The 17,587-nt window shown below is 41.2% G+C and overlaps 1 protein-coding gene across 1 annotated transcript in view; it reads right to left on the bottom strand.

The window, feature by feature from the left end:
• LOC124805481 (zinc finger protein 583-like) overlaps positions 1-16,249 on the bottom strand; it is a 118,863-nt gene extending 102,614 nt beyond the window's left edge. Inside the window, exons 1-2 of the mRNA XM_047266045.1 lie at positions 15,793-16,249; positions 15,608-15,735 (exon numbers count right to left, since the gene is read on the bottom strand). Coding sequence (XP_047122001.1) covers positions 15,608-15,735; positions 15,793-16,249 — 585 coding nt within the window. The remainder of the gene's footprint in view (positions 1-15,607; positions 15,736-15,792) is intronic.
• Between the last annotated feature and the right edge of the window lie 1,338 nt (positions 16,250-17,587).

Raw genomic sequence — 17,587 nt, 5'->3', positions numbered from 1 at the left:
CATCAATCAAAAATCAAGGAAGGCAAACCATTTTTTAAAAATCCCATCCTATACCAATGGCCAGATCAGATACTACATTAGAAATTAAAAAAATGGTAGAACAGTATCCCAGTGAAAGATCCCAGAGTGAATGTAATAATCCTCTTTTAGTAGCAGAAAAACCCAATGGTGAGGTGTACTTAGTTTTAGACTCTAGAACTTTAAATGAGATCATGTAAATGGAAAAGGTTCACCATTACCAATGGAGGAGGTCCTAGCTGGATTAAATGATGCCATATATAATAGTAGCTCTTATCTCACGGCTCATAGTGGTAGCTGGGCCTTCAGCCACAGTCACGACGCAATACAGCATTTTACTTTGAAGGACAGTCTTTTCAATTCATCATTTTTTTCTGTTTCGTCTTCAACTTCACAGTACCACCTGCGGGGGAGGGGTACTTCTTTTAAAAATATTGTAATCCAGTTATGTACTTAACGTTTCAAAGTTTTGAAAAAATGTTTGTTACGATTCATTATTTTTAATACCAAATTCAATAACTAACATGAAATCCAGACCATTAGCTGCTTACAAGAGTTGATAAATATCAACAGGGACTGTTGAAAATGTGTGTCCCGACTGGGACTCGAACCCAGGATCGCCTTCTTGCATAGGAAATGCCCTATCCGACTGAGCCATTCAGCACACAGAACATAGTGTGCCTACAGGGACTTATCTCTGGGACGCTCCCCATGAGACCCACACTTCCAACTTACTGTCCACACACTACATTTGTGGTGCCCCTGCCCACTGTACTCATTACTCGCGGCAGTCAGTCTACCGATTCCCGTAAGAGTTTGAGCAATGTGAGTGCACCTACACTGAAGAAGGTCATTAGTCGTTAAGCCTTATCTATATGAAGATGGTATCAAGATGGTATCTGTTCTTTCGGACATGTCCGAAAGAACAGATGCCGTCTTCGTAAAGATTCAGTAATTGTAAAATTTAGGTCTTACTAGTAAATGTGACATTTCACAACGAACGTCATATTCATATTTTGAAGTACAGGACACTTGCTACACATCTGCACACCTTTAAAAAGTATATTGTGAATAAAGCTCGGTAACAATTAATGAGACCTGCATTTCCTTAATTTTTTTTTTGCGATGGTCCTAAAGTAGCCGTCTTCTATGTGTACACGTTGTGGGAAATGTGTTGAAATAGGTAAGATTGTGCTAATAGATATTTTGAGATTCTGGGCTCTTCTCATACATCAACATTTTTAATAAGAGCTTATAAAATTAACGAAATTAGTTTTTTTTAATATTTTGTGGTGTGCATAAAGTACTTGGTGCCCTTGGTGGCACACATTATGGAAAATATGTTGGTATTGCTAGGATTAGTGTGTCTATATTCATAAATAGCTATTCTGGGCAGGTCCTCAGACAGTATGTGTCACTGATGATGTTATCAATGGGTCATGAGATAGCTGCACTCCTTCCCACATCCCCCATGACAAACGTCAACGGCACTATGTGTTAAAAGGCTGGAAGTTCTAAATTTGGCAGGAAATTCAAATTTTGGTAGATAATTAAAAAAGAGACCAATACCACTAATGTGTTTCCTATGAAAGGAGCGCTGTTGTCCTATGTATGAACTGGAAGTAAATCCAAGATGTATTGTCATGCTGGCTGACTTGGAACGTTGGCCCTGGCTATGTGACATCAGGATCCGACAACGGGAATGTGAGCACCAGCATCACTATGACCTCAGAATTCACCATGCATCGGCGACAGCAACACACTTACTACCAATTCGATAAATTACTGCAGAGTGGAGTGTAGAATTTCCAGTTCCTAACACTTGAATGCTATTGTGACTGCACTGCAGCCCCAACTTGCATGACTGGCGTTAAATTGACATGAAAAATCTAAGAATCACACTCGCACTTTCACCCAAACGACGGAAGACAAAATTAAAAATTCTCTCAACCAATTTTAATGTGATAGCTTTGAAATTACAAAGCACTCATCATAACCATAAAGCTGAATAGTCCACCAATGTATGGTTGTCAAACTCCCGTCGCTGTCATATGTCTCTGGGAGTAAAAAAGCAATGTCTGAGGTATTTACTTGTATATTTACTTATACACTGTTGGCCCCGTCCCCCTTCGTCCCCACAATACTGCACAGCGATGACCGTCGGTTAACTCCCAGATACCAACTTCTGTTAGCTCTGCCGCACCTTACATGCAGTGCAGTGCAGTGTCATGCTGGGCCAGGTCATGTGCCGTACCGGAGAAATCCTCTTGGGTTAACAAGCCACATGTTTTTTTCGAAGTTTGTTTCTGACATATCCCTAAGACTATACGATATTACACTTAAACATAATCTAATTTTAGAACACGACTGTATACTGTTGTGTTAGAGGAATACGACGGAACGATCGGTCTCTGCACACTGCTACCGCCTCCACCTCGCTACAAACCCTGCCACAAACACCTTGTGTGATTCACCTGTTCATACTTTAATTCCAATATGTTCAGTACAGTTGTACATGACTGTTCTGCTCTAAAGTGTCCTGCAGCCTTCAATATCTTGCTGAATGATGACTAAAAAATATGAATAATTTGAAAGTGTGTGTGTGTGTGTGTGTGTGTGTGTGTGTGTGTGTGTGTGCCTGTGTGTGTGTGCGCGCGCGCGTAACATTTAACGTGGTAAATTTCGCAAGTTCATCTCCGTGAAGACTGCAAACCATTTCTCAAATGGTTCAAATGGCTCTGAGCACTATGGCACTTAACATCTGAGGTCATCACTCCCCTAGACTTAGAACTACTTAAACCTAACTGACCTAAGAACATCACACACATACATGCCCGAGGCAGGATTCAAACCTCTGACCGTAACAGCAGCGTGATTCCGGACTGAAGCGCCTAGAACCGCTCGGCCGCAAAGGCCGGCTAGCAGGAGGGAAATGGGTATAATTAGCTGGAAAGCGTCTAATAGATCCATGACCTAACCCTGTTCGTTGGAGTTAGCTGGCCTTAAAATTGGTGATATGTTGGAGCAAATGTCTGGATTATCGATGTGGCTCCCGGTTCTTCTTCGACGTATACATGGTGTTACAAAAAGGTACGGCCAAACTTTCAGGAAACATTCGTCACACACAAATAAAGATGTTATGTGGACATGTGTCCGGAAACGCTTAATTTCCATGTTAGAGCTCATTTTAGTTTCGTCAGAATGTACTGTACTTCCTCGATTCACAGCCATGATTTCATACGGGATACTCTACCTGTGCTGCTAGAACATGTGCCTTTACAAGTACGACACAACATGTGGTTCATGCACGATGGAGCTCCTGCACATTTCAGTCGAAGTGTTCGTACGCTTCTCAACAACACATTCGGTGACCGATGGATTGGTAGAGGCGGAGCAATTCCGTGGCCTCCACGCTCTCCTGACCTCAACCCTCTTGACTTTCATTTATGGAGGCATTTGAAAGCTCTTGTCTACGCAACCCCGATACCAAATGTAGAGACTCTTCTTGCTCGTATTGTGGACGCTTGTGATACAATACGCCATTCTCCAGGGCTGCATCAGCGCATTAGGGATTCCATGTGACGGAGGTTGGATGCCTGTATCCTCGCTAACGGAGGGCATTTTGAACATTTCCTGTAACAAAGTGTTTGAAGTCACGCTGGTACGTTCTGTTGCTGTGTGTTTCCATTGCATGTTTAATGTGATTTGAAGAGAAGTAATAAAACGAGCTCTAACATGGAAAGTAAGCGTTTCCTGACACATGTCCACATAACATATTTTCTTTTCTTGTGTGTGAGGAATTTTTCCTGAAAGTTTGGCCGTACCTTTTTGTAACATCCGGTATAATGAGTTGTAGGTTAGTGGCGCTGTGACTTTGTGTTACCACCTGTCAACCCAACTATTTCTCTCGAACTTGAACTTACTTTTCAACATTTTCTCCTACATCTTGTTAATTAAAATACTTTCCCTATAGCTTGTGCCTAGTTTGCTTAGAACGTCATACATCTGTTCGCTCCCTAGTCGCAAATTTAACATCTTGACAGTCGAGTTTGTCGCAGACTCTCCCCAAAACTTCAGCAATTTGATAAAAGGATACCGCGTAATGGTCATACTTTGGAGGAAACAGCAAGAAGCAGTACGAGAAGATGTAACACTTAGACGCTTCATTTTATGACAATACACAGACCATTATGGCTTCTGACATTATTTATAAAAAAAAGCACTTAAAAATTGGATCTATAAAGTTACAAGGCACATATGTGAGTACTACTGACCTAAGTTGCAAGTTAAAGTACACTTGTCGGTCGCTACAGCGGAAACTGTAGGAGATGTCGATGGAATAGGCCCATGCAGGTTAGTAAACATGCATGTGGTTTACTGTGTTACATTCTGGGCATGTCAGACACATGTTTGTAGACTGAAAATAGTACAGGGTTGCAAGTATCTCTGCTATAAGTTGCTGATGGAATGTGTTTCTAGTTTAAACATGGTCATGCAAGTTACCAACTCTAGCTAGCTCATGTAGAGGCAGACTAGAAACAACGTTCTTCCCCAAAGGAAAGTCTGGAGAAAATTATGTGTGTCATGCTCCTCCAATGTATCATAGGGCTATATATGTTGCCGTAATACTTTATACGGTATCTCTGCACACTTGTGAGGTTTAGCTCCTATTTTGACCTCATTCAGGTCTTTTAGTACTGATGGCATAGCTTAACATTCAGGTCACCGGCTTGTATGACAATCGTTCTCGCATGTGTAATACGGTTGTATACGTACTTACAGAGATAGGAGACATTTCCATCAACAGCTTTCATCTCTGACCGATGACCATTTCTGGCTTCACCCATCACGGATCAGCCTGGAGTTTCCAGCCTTACATTGCCATACAACACCCAGAATTTAGGTGAGGACTCTCTTGAAGTTGCAGCGCTGATGCTTAACACGCAATTAAAATAATGTTCCATGGGATACGTCGACTATGACAAACTGCTGCATCAATATAAGGGAAGCTTTACCAGGAAACCTACCTCCCACACCTTTCATTTAATGACCATCCACATACATACTGCTAACTAACAGTTCTCTACGAAATGCGGTACTACATAACAGTTATTATACAGAAAACACAACAAAACCGCTTAAATTTGTAGTAAAATTCACTGTGTGTGCTATACTGTGTACGAAATTAAATTTTGGATTCTTTAAGTCACTCTTGGTTGTGGCGTCCTCCTTTCCGTTCTGATATTCACGTCCCTTTACACGAAATGGTTTTGCGAGAACTACCTCTTTGTTCTTCAATGGGTTCCTAGGAGGAAGTTATTGTCTGTTCTACGAGATTATGGAATAGGAGGCAAACTTTTGCAAGCAATTAAAGGTCTTAACATGGATATTCAGGCAGCAGTTAGAGTTGACGGTAAATTGAGCTCATGGTTCAGAGTAGTTTCAGGGGTAAGTCAAGGCTGCAACATGTCTCCATTGTTGTTCATATTATTTATGGATCATATGTTGAAACCAATAGACTGGCGGGGTGAGATATGTGAACACAAAATAAGCAGTCTTGCATATGCGGATGACTTAGTTGTGATGGCAGATTCGATTGAAAGTTTGCAAAGTAATATTTCAGAGCTAGATCAGAAATGTAAGGACTATGATATGAAGATTAGCATCTCCAAAACGAAAGTAATGTCAGTGGGAAAGAAATATAAACGGATTGAGTGCCAAATAGGAGGAGCAAAGTTAGAACTGGTGGACGGTTTCAAGTACTTAGGATGCATATTCTCACAGGATGGCAACATAGTGAAAGAACTGGAAGCGAATTGTAGCAAAGCTAATGCAGTGAGCGCTCAGCTACGATCTACTCTCTTCTGCAAGAAGGAAGTCAGTACCAAGACTAAGTTATCTGTGCACCGTTCAATCTTTCAACCAACTTTGTTGTATGGGAGCTAAGCTGGGTGGATTCATGTTACCTTATCAACAAGGTTGAAGTTACGGATATGAAAGTAGCTAGGATGATTGCAGGTACTAGTAGATGGGAACAATGGCAGGAGGGTGTCCACAATGAGGAAATCAAAGAAAAACTGGGAATGAACTCTATAGATGTAGCAGTCAGGGCGAACAGGCTTAGATGGTGGGGTCATGTTACACGCATGGGAGAAGCAAGGTTACCCAAGAGACTCATGGGTTCAGCAGTAGAGGGTAGGAGGAGTCGGAGCAGACCAAGGAGAAGGTACCTGGATTCGGTTAAGAATGATTTTGAAGTAATAGGTTTAACATCAGAAGAGGCACCAATGTTAGCACTGAATAGGGGATCATGGAGGAATTTTATAAGGGGGCTATGCTCCAGACTGAACGCTGAAAGGCATAATCAGTCTTAAATGATGCTGATGATGATGGAGTTCCGTTTAAGTTCCTGAAGCACGCGTCACATTTTCCTATGGAGTTGTGTTACAGTCATTATCATAAATTTAGCTTTAGTTTCCTGCAATTCTTTAGAAACTTCCTATAATTGTAAATCCTTCCATCCAGATGGTTATGGCTTTGAAAGTCTTGTGCACAACAAATAGCGTTAGTTGAAGTGGTTCAAATGGCTCTGAGCACTATGGGACGTAGCATCTGAGGTCATCAGTCCCCCAGAACTTAGAACTACTTAAACCTAACTAACCTAAGGACATCACACACATCCATGCCCGAGGCAGGATTCGAACCTGCGACCGTAGCGGTCACGCGGTTCCAGACTTAAGCGCTCAGAACGGCACGGCCACACCGGCCGGCAAATAGCGTTAGTAAGAGGTGTATTGCTGGAAATAGATCTCACAACAGATTCATCAAATGCCTACCGGCTTAGAGGACTACTGTCTAATCCTTCACCTGTATTGAGATCAGCCATGACTGTTGTGGTTTTTAGACGAACGTATAAGCTTCCATGACTTAAGGCATATATTTGTAAGCTGGAGTTCCACGTCGCTGCTAGGCATTTTTCTCACTGAAAACAAGAACCTATGCTATATGCTTTGTGTGATGTAGACTGTGCAAGCATTTTCTTCGACGTGCCTGTGGGATTATAAGAAGATCAAATGGTTCAAATGGCTCTGAGCACTATGGGACTTAACTGCTGAGGTCATCAGTCCCCTAGAACTTAGAACTACTTAAACGTAACTAACCTAAGGACATCACACACATCCATGCCCGAGGCAGAATTCGAACCTGCGACCGTATCGGTCGCGCGGTTCCAGACTGTAGCGCCTAGAACCGCTCGGCCACTTCGGCCGGCTAAGAAGATCACTCTGTGCATCTAGAAGCTGGGTGGATAAATCTTGAACTACTCTTCGATTATGTTATCTAGTACTTGTTGGAAAACAGAGTTAGTGTTCCTGGCTACTGGCTGATATGAAATATCAGATGTGCGCTATTGCGATCTCCGCAGTCAGCATTTGTTTAGATACATACAGGTTCGGATCCTACTATATCGAACAAAAGTACAATATGCTGTATGAAGTTCTTAGCTATCTTGCCTCCACCTAGCACAGCTGCTGTTTAACGTCTTTGCGTCATTACGCTTTGCATAAAAATGTATCAAACTGCGAGCCACAGATATTGGACATGCAGTGAGGTGGGACATATGTGACGAGGGCTGTGTTCGATTTAGTATCGATTTAGCGGGGTTCAGATAATGTTTCAGGTGAATACTTCTCCTAGTCATTTCCCCACCATCATATGACAATGATGTGTGTCATCGAGTGCATCAGTGTGCTATTCAGCTTTAAAGTTAGGAAGAGTGCTCGATAGTTTGACAGCAAGTAGACTTCCCATCATTTTAAACGTGATCTAGGTGGACTTTCTCACCATTAGCTGGTGTGGAGGGGTAAATTATTTAAACTTTAACTTTTAATGTTTAATGGGATGTGGAGAGTTGCTGGAGTATAACATAACTGAACCTGCTGTGGGAGAAGCAAGCCATTATGAGGGAGATTGGTCTTTCTCTCCCTATGTTTGCTCAAGATATAAACTGAAGAGATCCAAACATGCCAGCCGCAGTGGCCGTGCGGTTAAAGGCGCTGCAGTCTGGAACCGCAAGACCACTACGGTCGCAGGTTCGAATCCTGCCTCGGGCATGGATGTTTGTGATGTCCTTAGGTTAGTTAGGTTTAACTAGTTCTAAGTTCGAGGGACTAATGACCTCAGCAGTTGAGTCCCGTAGTGCTCAGAGCCATTTGAACCATTTTTTTTATCCAAACATAGTGTTTTGAGAAACAGCACGCTGTGACTATAGACATCAGGGAGGCCCATATGTCGGAATTCTACATATAAACAGGGTGAGAGGGCAGAGCTCGATAGTGATTTCATAGAGCCATTGCTAGCAGTCCCAGTCTTGGATTCTAATGTCATAGAGCTAGTATTCTAGGTTAGTCATTTAGCATTGCAATCTTCGATTTTGACATCATAGAATCATTGGAAAAGGCTGATGCCATTATCATTTGCGTAAAACATACCAGACCATGGAATAAAAATACTTTAGCGAGGTGTGAGATGTGAGTCGCTAACTGGATGGTATTCTCGTTGTTGAAGTATGTTTTCATTGTCATTGGATGATGGTCACGCACTGTAATCCAGTAAAACTGTCAGCGCTTAGAGGTGAACATTTCTAAAATGTGTGCTGATTTCAGCAGGAAACACATGCACACATACATCTGTAACGACATATTCAATAAAGAAAGACACTTGTATGAACAATTTTAGAGTGCGTGGCGAACATACACTACTGGCCATTAAAATTGCTACACCAAGAAGAAATGCAGATGATAAACGGGTATTCATTGGACAAACATACTATACTAGAACAGACATGTGATAACATTTTCACGCAATTTGGGTGCATAGATCCTGAGAAATCAGTATCCAGAACAACCACCTCTGGTGAATTCGGTGACTATGTTACCTCATACTATGCTCTTCCACCAACATTGGAGCCGAGGTAAACGCAGGCTGTCGACCAGCAAAACACGCGACCCGTCTCCACACGAGACTGTACAGTGAATGTGGCGCAGGTGACGCAAGCCAGCATCCATGAGTCTCCATCCGTTCCCCCTACCTGCGCTCTACAGTGACGAGTGTTGCACAATATTACAGGCTACGTCGGTGGATTATTCAGTCTTAAAGTAAGGACAAGTGCTTCGTAGCTTGACAGCCACTACACTTTCCAACTTGGAGTAACTAAATTTTTCATTTTGACTCCGTGTCATTCGGTGGTTCCTGCATCCTCCGTGACTGCCTGGCATTTGAAGTCCAATCATGCCTTCTCTGGCTGCAGTGCTATCACAACAGCATACTAGCACTGGGGATTGGAAATTCTATACTCCCATTCTGTGTCAGGTTATCGAATTGGTAGTATGTGTTTGGCGTCTCTCTAAAGAGAGCTGTCGTAGGTGCACAGTATTGCGACTCCAGGGTTACTTGGTTCTTGCCGAGGTACTGCAGAATGTTGGTTGCAGATTTTTTTGCCAGTCTGCGCTCCAAGTCAGCCATCTTGGATTCTGATGTATAGTTAGGCTGGTGTCCATATTCCAAGTGGCCAATTGTGGCGTGACAGAGCGAGGACCATTATTCCAAGTCTACATATACATCTACATCTATACTCCGCAAGCCACCTGACGGTGTGTGGCGGAGGGTACCTTGAGTACCTCTATCGGTACTCCCTTATATTCCAGTTCGTGGAAAGAAAGATTGTCGGTATGCCTCTGTGTGGGCTCTAATCTCTCTGATTTTATCCTCATGGTCTCTTCGCAAGACATATACGTAGGAGGGACCAATATACCGCTTGACTCCTCGGTGAAGTTATGTTCTCGAAACTTCAACAAAAGCCCGTACCGATCTACTGAGCATCTCTCCTGCAGAGTCTTCTACTGGAGTTTATGTATCATCTCCGTAATGCTTTCGAGATTATTAAATGATCCTGTAACGTAGCGCGCTGCTCTCCGTTGGATCTTCTCTATTTCTATCAACCCTATCTGGTACGGATCCCACACTGGTGAAAAATATTCAAGCATAGGGCGAACAAGTATACTGTAACCTACTTCCGTTGTTTTCGGGTTGCATTTCCTAAGGATTCTTCCAATTAATGTCAGTCTGGCATCTACTTTACCGACGATCAACTTTATATGGTCATTCCATCTTAAATCACTCCAAATGCCTAATCCCAGATAATTTATCTAATTAACTGCTTTCAGTTGCTGACCTGCTCTAGTGCAGCTAAATGATAAAGGATCTTTCTTTCTATGTATTCGCAGCACATTACACTTGTCTACATTGAGATTCAATTGTCATTCACTGCACCATGCGTCAATTCGTTGCGGATCCTCCTGCATTTGAGTACAATTTTCCATTGTTACAACCTCTCGATATACTACAGCAAGTATGAAAATGCGTCGTCTTGAATTTCTCGCCCTGCCTGCATAGTAAACACACTAATGCAACCGGACTATTTTTGAATATCAAGCCAAACGTATTTCAATCCTTTATTTGAATTTCCAGTCATTTTACACGTAGAAAACTTGGCGTGTGTCAGTGGGAGGAGGTGGGAGGACGTGGGAAATCCCATGACTCATCAGTGATATCATCAATAACGTCATCAGTGGCTCAGGCTGTTCGAGAACCCGCTCAGAATACCTACTTTCACCAGGGCACTAGATCTAGCTGTCAGCAGTGAACTAGTACGAAAGATTGTAATATATATCGATGGCTTTGTCATTATTCCATAGACATTGGTTGAACACAAACAGTTTTTAGAAGTTTTTACAAGTGTAAACAAAAAGGGCTCACTATAAAGCTGGCCAAATCTTCATTTGGTAAGAAGGATGTACAACTTCAGGGACATATTGTGGGTGCTAAACGAATTAGACTTGAGCCACAACGATTAGACGCTATCGCTAAATCTCCAAACCCTGAAAACAAAAAAGGTTTAAAATAATTTCTAGCCACGATTTCTGTCAGAAGACCACGTAATGCATCCTTTGATCGCACATATATTGAAACAACATTCCCATTGGCGCTAGGGTGAGGACGCGAAATTAGTGTTTGATAAAATCAAAGAAAATCCATTAGAAGCACCTCTAACGTATAATGCCAGTTTCACTGAGGCATTTGCGTTATCAACGCGATTATGGTGGGGTTTGCGACGTTTCCCGGTGAGTTTTATCAGTACAAGTGGGTAGTCATAGCACTGTAGCTCATGCTAGCCGAATTATAAATAAGCTTGAAAGAAATTATTCTGTTACAGAAAAGGAAGCATTAGCTGAGGTCTGGAGATTTAAATGGCTTAGGTACCTCTTAGCAGGAAACAGAGCCGTATTTTAGACCTATCGTCAGGCCGCACTTTTCTAATGAATGATAAGCAATTACACCAGTGACTGATCAGGTGTGTTTGGTTTCCTCAAGAATCTGACTACGATGAGATGTGTTTGGTTTCCTCAAGAATCTGACTATTAAATACAATACATTGAGGAGATGAGAATATAATAGCTGAAACATTTTCAAGATTACCCACAGGTTTGGAATGGAATCACTCAGTATATGAGCCAACTAACAAGTTTCAAATTAATTTCAGGAAAAAAAAAGAAAGTATAATAAAGGCGTGAGAAAGGTAATCCAAATAAATATGATGAAGCAGAACAATTAAGTATATGTAGTACGACGTAACTGGGCATTACGCACTGTAGATTTGTTAAAAAAAATGGTTCAAATGGCTCTGAGCACAATGGGACTTAACTTCTGAGGTCATCAGTCCCCTAGAACTTAGAACTAGTTAAACCTAACTAATCTAAGGACATCACACACATCCATGCGAAATGTCTGAGTCATTCTGTTCTGCTCAGCTGTTTGACGGTTTGGAAAATCTTACGGAAAAGGCTGAAGCAGAAGCCTTACCGTTTACAATTGCTACAAACCCTGACACCCGATGACAAAGTCAAACGCTTTGAATTTTCGGTGCGGTTGCAACAGCTCATGGAAGAGGATGCGTTCAGTGCGAAACTTGTTTTCAGTGATGAAGCAACATTTTTTCTTAATGGTGAAGTGAACAGACACAATGCGCGAATCTGGGCGGTAGAGAATCCTCACGCATTCATGCAGCAAATTCGCAATTCACCAAAAGTTAACGTGTTTTGTACAATCTCGCCGTTTAAAGTTTACGGCCCCTTTTTCTTCTGCGAAAAATACGTTACGGGACACGTGTATCTGGACATGCTGGAAAATTGGCTCATGCCACAACTGGAGACCGACATCGCCGACTTCATCTTTCAATAGGATGGTGCTCCACCGCACTTCCATCATGATGTTCGGCATTTCTTAAACAGGAGATAGGAAAACCGATGGATCGGTCGTGGGTGAGATCATGATCAGCAATTCATGTCATGGCTTCCACGCTCTCCCGACCTAACCCCATGCGATTTATTTCTGTGGAGTTATGTGAAAGATTCAGTGTTTAAACCTCCTCTACCAAGAAACGTGCCAGCACTGCGAGCTCGCATCAACGATGCTTTCGAACTCATTGATGGGGACATGCTGCGCCGAGTGTGGGAGGAACTTGATTATCGGCTTGATGTCTGCCGAATCACTAAAGGGGCACATATCGAACATTTGTGAATGCTAAAAAAACTTTTTGAGTTTTTGCATGTGTGTGCAAAGCATTGTGAAAATATCTCAAATAATAAAGATATTGTAGAGCTGTGAAATCGCTTCAATCATTTGTAATAACCCTGTACATACTTCTCCCCGATCATGTCTACCAACCCAATACTATCCCCAGATGCGCGGCACGTCCGGCTCTCAGCGTCGCTCAGTCTCCTCAAAGATGGCCGCCCTATGCGGCCTCGAAACGACTGCCTAACTCAATGTTTGACAAAAAAATTACGAAGTCCGATTATTTGTATCTACCACCGTTTCTTGACAAATAATGTTCTTGTGGCGTGATTTTGCTTTTCCCAGACTGCTGATACTAAACATATATAAACAAATAAAAATACATAATTACTCACGTACCTCTTTAAAACTTAGAATTCTGATGCTAGTTTCGTCTCTTTAAATTTATTTATTACCAAAAACACAGTTTCTATCAGTCGAGTCCCATATTCCGACCTCTCATTCAAAAATGGTACTTATTCTGTTAAATCGACTATGACTGCTCGATGCAGCTCTACTAGCCACATCCGTTAACATTTTGTTCATATTAATCGGCCAAAGCATTGCCGAGATATTAGCTTCTGAACTTCCATAAATTTACAATTTTTAAGAAAACTATGACTTTTAAACTATTATACATTTTTGTGGCGCGTCTAGATAATTTAGCTTTAAATATTTTTCTGTCCATGAGTGCCAACTCGCACCTCCGTGTCACTCTTAGTTCTGTTTTTATCAGTTTTTCTCTGGCATATAAATTCCTCCAAGGGCGCAAACACGGCCATATGCTCCCCTGCCAAGCTTCCGCTCGGGTTTTCCCAAGGCCGCGTAATTGCCAGTCCCTCTCGATGGCCCCGTGCTCTGTGGCGGGAAACTGCATTCTAATCTCCCGCCACAGCTTGTACGCTCACAATTCCCCCACTTGCTACTCGATAAACGTAGTGCATGGTAAACTACATATTATAGCAGAAAAAGCGCAATGAACAAGTCCCTATATTATCTTATTTGGCAGCTTATACCTACCATTACTTAAGTAAACCTTCTGTAAATACGTTTATGCATCAGCATTTCCATGATGATGATATGATTGTCCAAAGGTTGTAAGTCACAAAACATATACGAACCGAAGGTGCACCCGCAAGTTTTCTTAAAGTACTCTAAATATTGTTCTTTTGTATCAGTCTTTTTATTTCATTGCATCACATTTCTTAGTAGAAATTACACAGCTCATACAGCAAGCACTACACCTTGTGTTGTCTTCTGTCGTGTGCCTCTGACCTGCATCAGTGTTGCAGCTCAGATTCGGGCTCCTACCAGTCAGCTAACTCGATTCTAACAGGAACAAACAGAATTCACCCAGTCAATTTCGTATCAGCAAAGGTGTCCAGGTACCAAGAATTGGTCGGATATAAACCCACCCCTTCAGCTATTCGGACTTGGCACAGTTAAAGCGAAATTTCAGGGCGAAACCTGACACAAACATACAGATGGTAGTGTTACCAAGAAATATATGATGGCTACAGACTTTTCTTTAATTGCAACAATTCGTTCCATTCGGGAACAGAAACGGCCCAAATCGTTGCAACTATACAACAATGAGATAAGGTTTCTCTAAGCAAAGCGTGACTTGAAAATATGTGACCAGAATAGTACTCAAAAACATATTATATGAAGGGTTCCACATTAGGTTCCAGCAACAACCCTGTCTCTAGCTTTAACCCAAACAATTATATAACTGCTGCTCAATGACCAATGAAAATTAAAGCACTACAAAATGAATAAAATACCCCATGGCACGATATAATCCACAAATCACCCTATATTCCCCTGAAACTAAGTAATCCTAAACATAAAAACAAAATAAAAATAAATTATATATCCACCCAAATCTAAACATTTCTTCAATGACAACAAAAATATGTTATATGTATACCATTCAATTCCATATTCTCATCAGTCAATCCCATGCTGAACTATCTCCACCCCCACACACTAAAAAAATTTGGTGTGTGACCAAATCACAATCACCACCCAGAAAAATTGAATCAGTATTCGTGTCATTATAAACAATAAGGAAAAGTGCTGTACAGTGACTACAAGAGTTGTAGCCCATATCACTAGTCATTATGAGAGAATTAGTTGTGTCAACTGGCTGTTCCACAACTTCAGGTACCACTATACTTTTGCCAAGACAAACATGAAAACCACAAGGCCATTCAGAAAATTCTTAAAACTAAACACATATGTAAATAGTATACAGCATGGAGTCCCTTGCCAAAAAAAAAAAAAAAAAAAAGACACCTTAGCTAGCATACACATGATAAATTAGAGGATCTCTGATCTCTGCTAGTGCTGTAGGGTATTACCTGACTTTCGTGGGTTCATGTGCATTCACTCTGAGTGAATACTCAAAATCAGTCACCTTCCCTGGTTTTTCAGAAAACACATCTTTGTCTTTACTCAATAATTGATATAATTTTGCCTTCTCATCTTCAGAAATCCCCTTTGTACCACTTACTTAACTCCTTATCTCTTTCTTAAACTTCATCTTATCCATCCAACATTGTGCTACATTCAAACAAGCCACCAGTTCTGCATCATTGAGTGCATTTTTGAACTTAACATTTTCCTTCCCTCAAAGGTATTCAGTTCCACCATAAGGTCCTTACAATCTACATATGACTCATATTTACTCAGGAAATGAATCCCTAACATCAGATTCATACTTAAACTACCACCTTCCTCACTAGTTTACTGAAAGTTACTATAGCATTTTTAATTTTCACCCCTGTGACTGGAAATTACACTGCCCCCCTGTTCCTAATATGTTCATAAAAGCTCTCTGCCAACCCAGAGACAGAAATTCCAGTATCCACCAAAACAGTTTCACAGACCCCGACACACCAACAGTTATTATTGCCTGCACCTCTTCAATAAAATCATGCTTCAATTCTGTTTTGGTCAACAAGTCCTCCTCTGTCTCTTGTACATAATCTTTAGTCATGGTGCACACCTGCTCTTCACTAAGAGATTCAGTATCCTTATCCCCTGAAAATATTTAATCAAAGGACTCTTTAATTCCAGAGTTTCCTACTCTCAACACACCTAGCTTTTTAGGAAAGCTATACTTTTCTTCCTCCCAGGTCTCTGGTATCAACTGCAGGTGCCACTTTGCAAAATCAACCCAGTCATCAGCATCATAATCACACTCATCTTTCCCCACCCATTCATTATTTAGCTGCTCATGCATGGCTATCTGTTGTTCATCATTATACACTGTGAAATTTTCGATTTCATCAACATCCTCATTAATTGTATCATTATTCACAGTATTATTATCACCTATACAGTCTTTTCTCATTATAAATACATATTCTTTATCCAATGGTTTAACAACATTATTCCAATTAACTGTTTCCTTGTAAGTGTGTTTCAATTCCTCACTTTCCCTACATAAATCCCTGATTTGTCTGACATAATCATGCTTGCTAGTCTCCCAATCATCAGGTGCACACTTCTGAAACCATTTTGCTCTGGCTATCCAATCATCAGAATCTCCCATGCTTCCTTAAAAAAGTGTGTATGCTGAGCTTCTTCACTCATACTATTAGCAACAGACATAAACTTAAACTTTAATCAACAGAATCCTTCATAGTCTGAATCACAATATCAACACCTGCTGCTCCCTTCTGCACAATAAAAACTTTACCCACAGCTACTGCTCATTCATCGGTTACAGGAACTATAGCCTCCTCATTGGTAGATTCTATATCATTACTGGACTGAGTGTCTCCACATACATTGATAACACATTCTGCAGCCTTGTGCTGTATCAACATCATTACCCAAGACAACATCTGATACAGGATCTACTGCCTGCTCACTATTTAGTACATTCACACTGCTGGAGCACATAACTTCCTGTATACCTCCATCTACAATAACATTTGAATTGGACACTGTGGCCTCCGCATAAATTGTACCTCTAACCACTGGTGAACGTTCCATTGCATTCAACACATTGCTATTTCTGCTGTGTACAAGTTAATGGCGTCATAGTATATTACTTTAAATGAAACGGTGACGAAAATAACGTAACTGGATATTTTAGTGGTAAATTCCACGATTTGTATGACAAAGTACCATGTAGTTGACACCACATGGATGAAACTGGCACAGAGTAGTAATATCCTACTCAGCACTTGCCCTATCAAGTCGCAACAAATATGTAGCACTGATTGAACCATCTCACCCAAAAAGGCTTCCGATCAAATGGTAGCTGAACTGATAGAGTCACAAATCAGTCCTTCCAACCCACGCACCCCCTCACCCACCCCAGGAATTCCCTTTGTGCCTATTACTTGTCCCTACAGCCTGGAGGAATAATGTTCATCTTCTTACAGAACCGGTAAAGTGCGTGGGGATTGATGCACTATTCTACCTCACTAAACTACAATAGAACTCTACATTAATAGAGCTACCTGATTCAGGAGTTCTATAAAGTTATAGTACGTGGAGGATAACGTTCGCTTGCAGTCGACTTCTCACAGGTATAGCTACACCTACACAGTTGGGTTGACTTTTTAATGTGAATGATCTCCAGTTGTATAGTAAAACTTGTCTAATAAATTATATACGTCAAATAACAAGCCCAGAAGTGGCAAAATTTATTGGTAACAACCTTACAGGTTTTACAAAGTTACCAGACACGTGATTACAGGAAACTTCTTATGTTTTCCTATGCCAAAGTACGTGGCATTGCCTGGCTGGAGGCCACATCAGCAGAATTTATTGTGTGTTTGTTCTCCGCACAAGACTACTCATGTGTATCCACAACGAGTTGTATCTTTCTTTTCAACTACTGTGAGGAATGTAGTGTCATCACTTCGTCATTTGTTGG

This window comes from Schistocerca piceifrons, chromosome 7, assembly GCF_021461385.2.
Source record: "Schistocerca piceifrons isolate TAMUIC-IGC-003096 chromosome 7, iqSchPice1.1, whole genome shotgun sequence".
Lineage (NCBI taxonomy): Eukaryota > Metazoa > Arthropoda > Insecta > Orthoptera > Acrididae > Schistocerca > Schistocerca piceifrons.
This window is presented reverse-complemented; position numbering and strand designations above follow the sequence as displayed.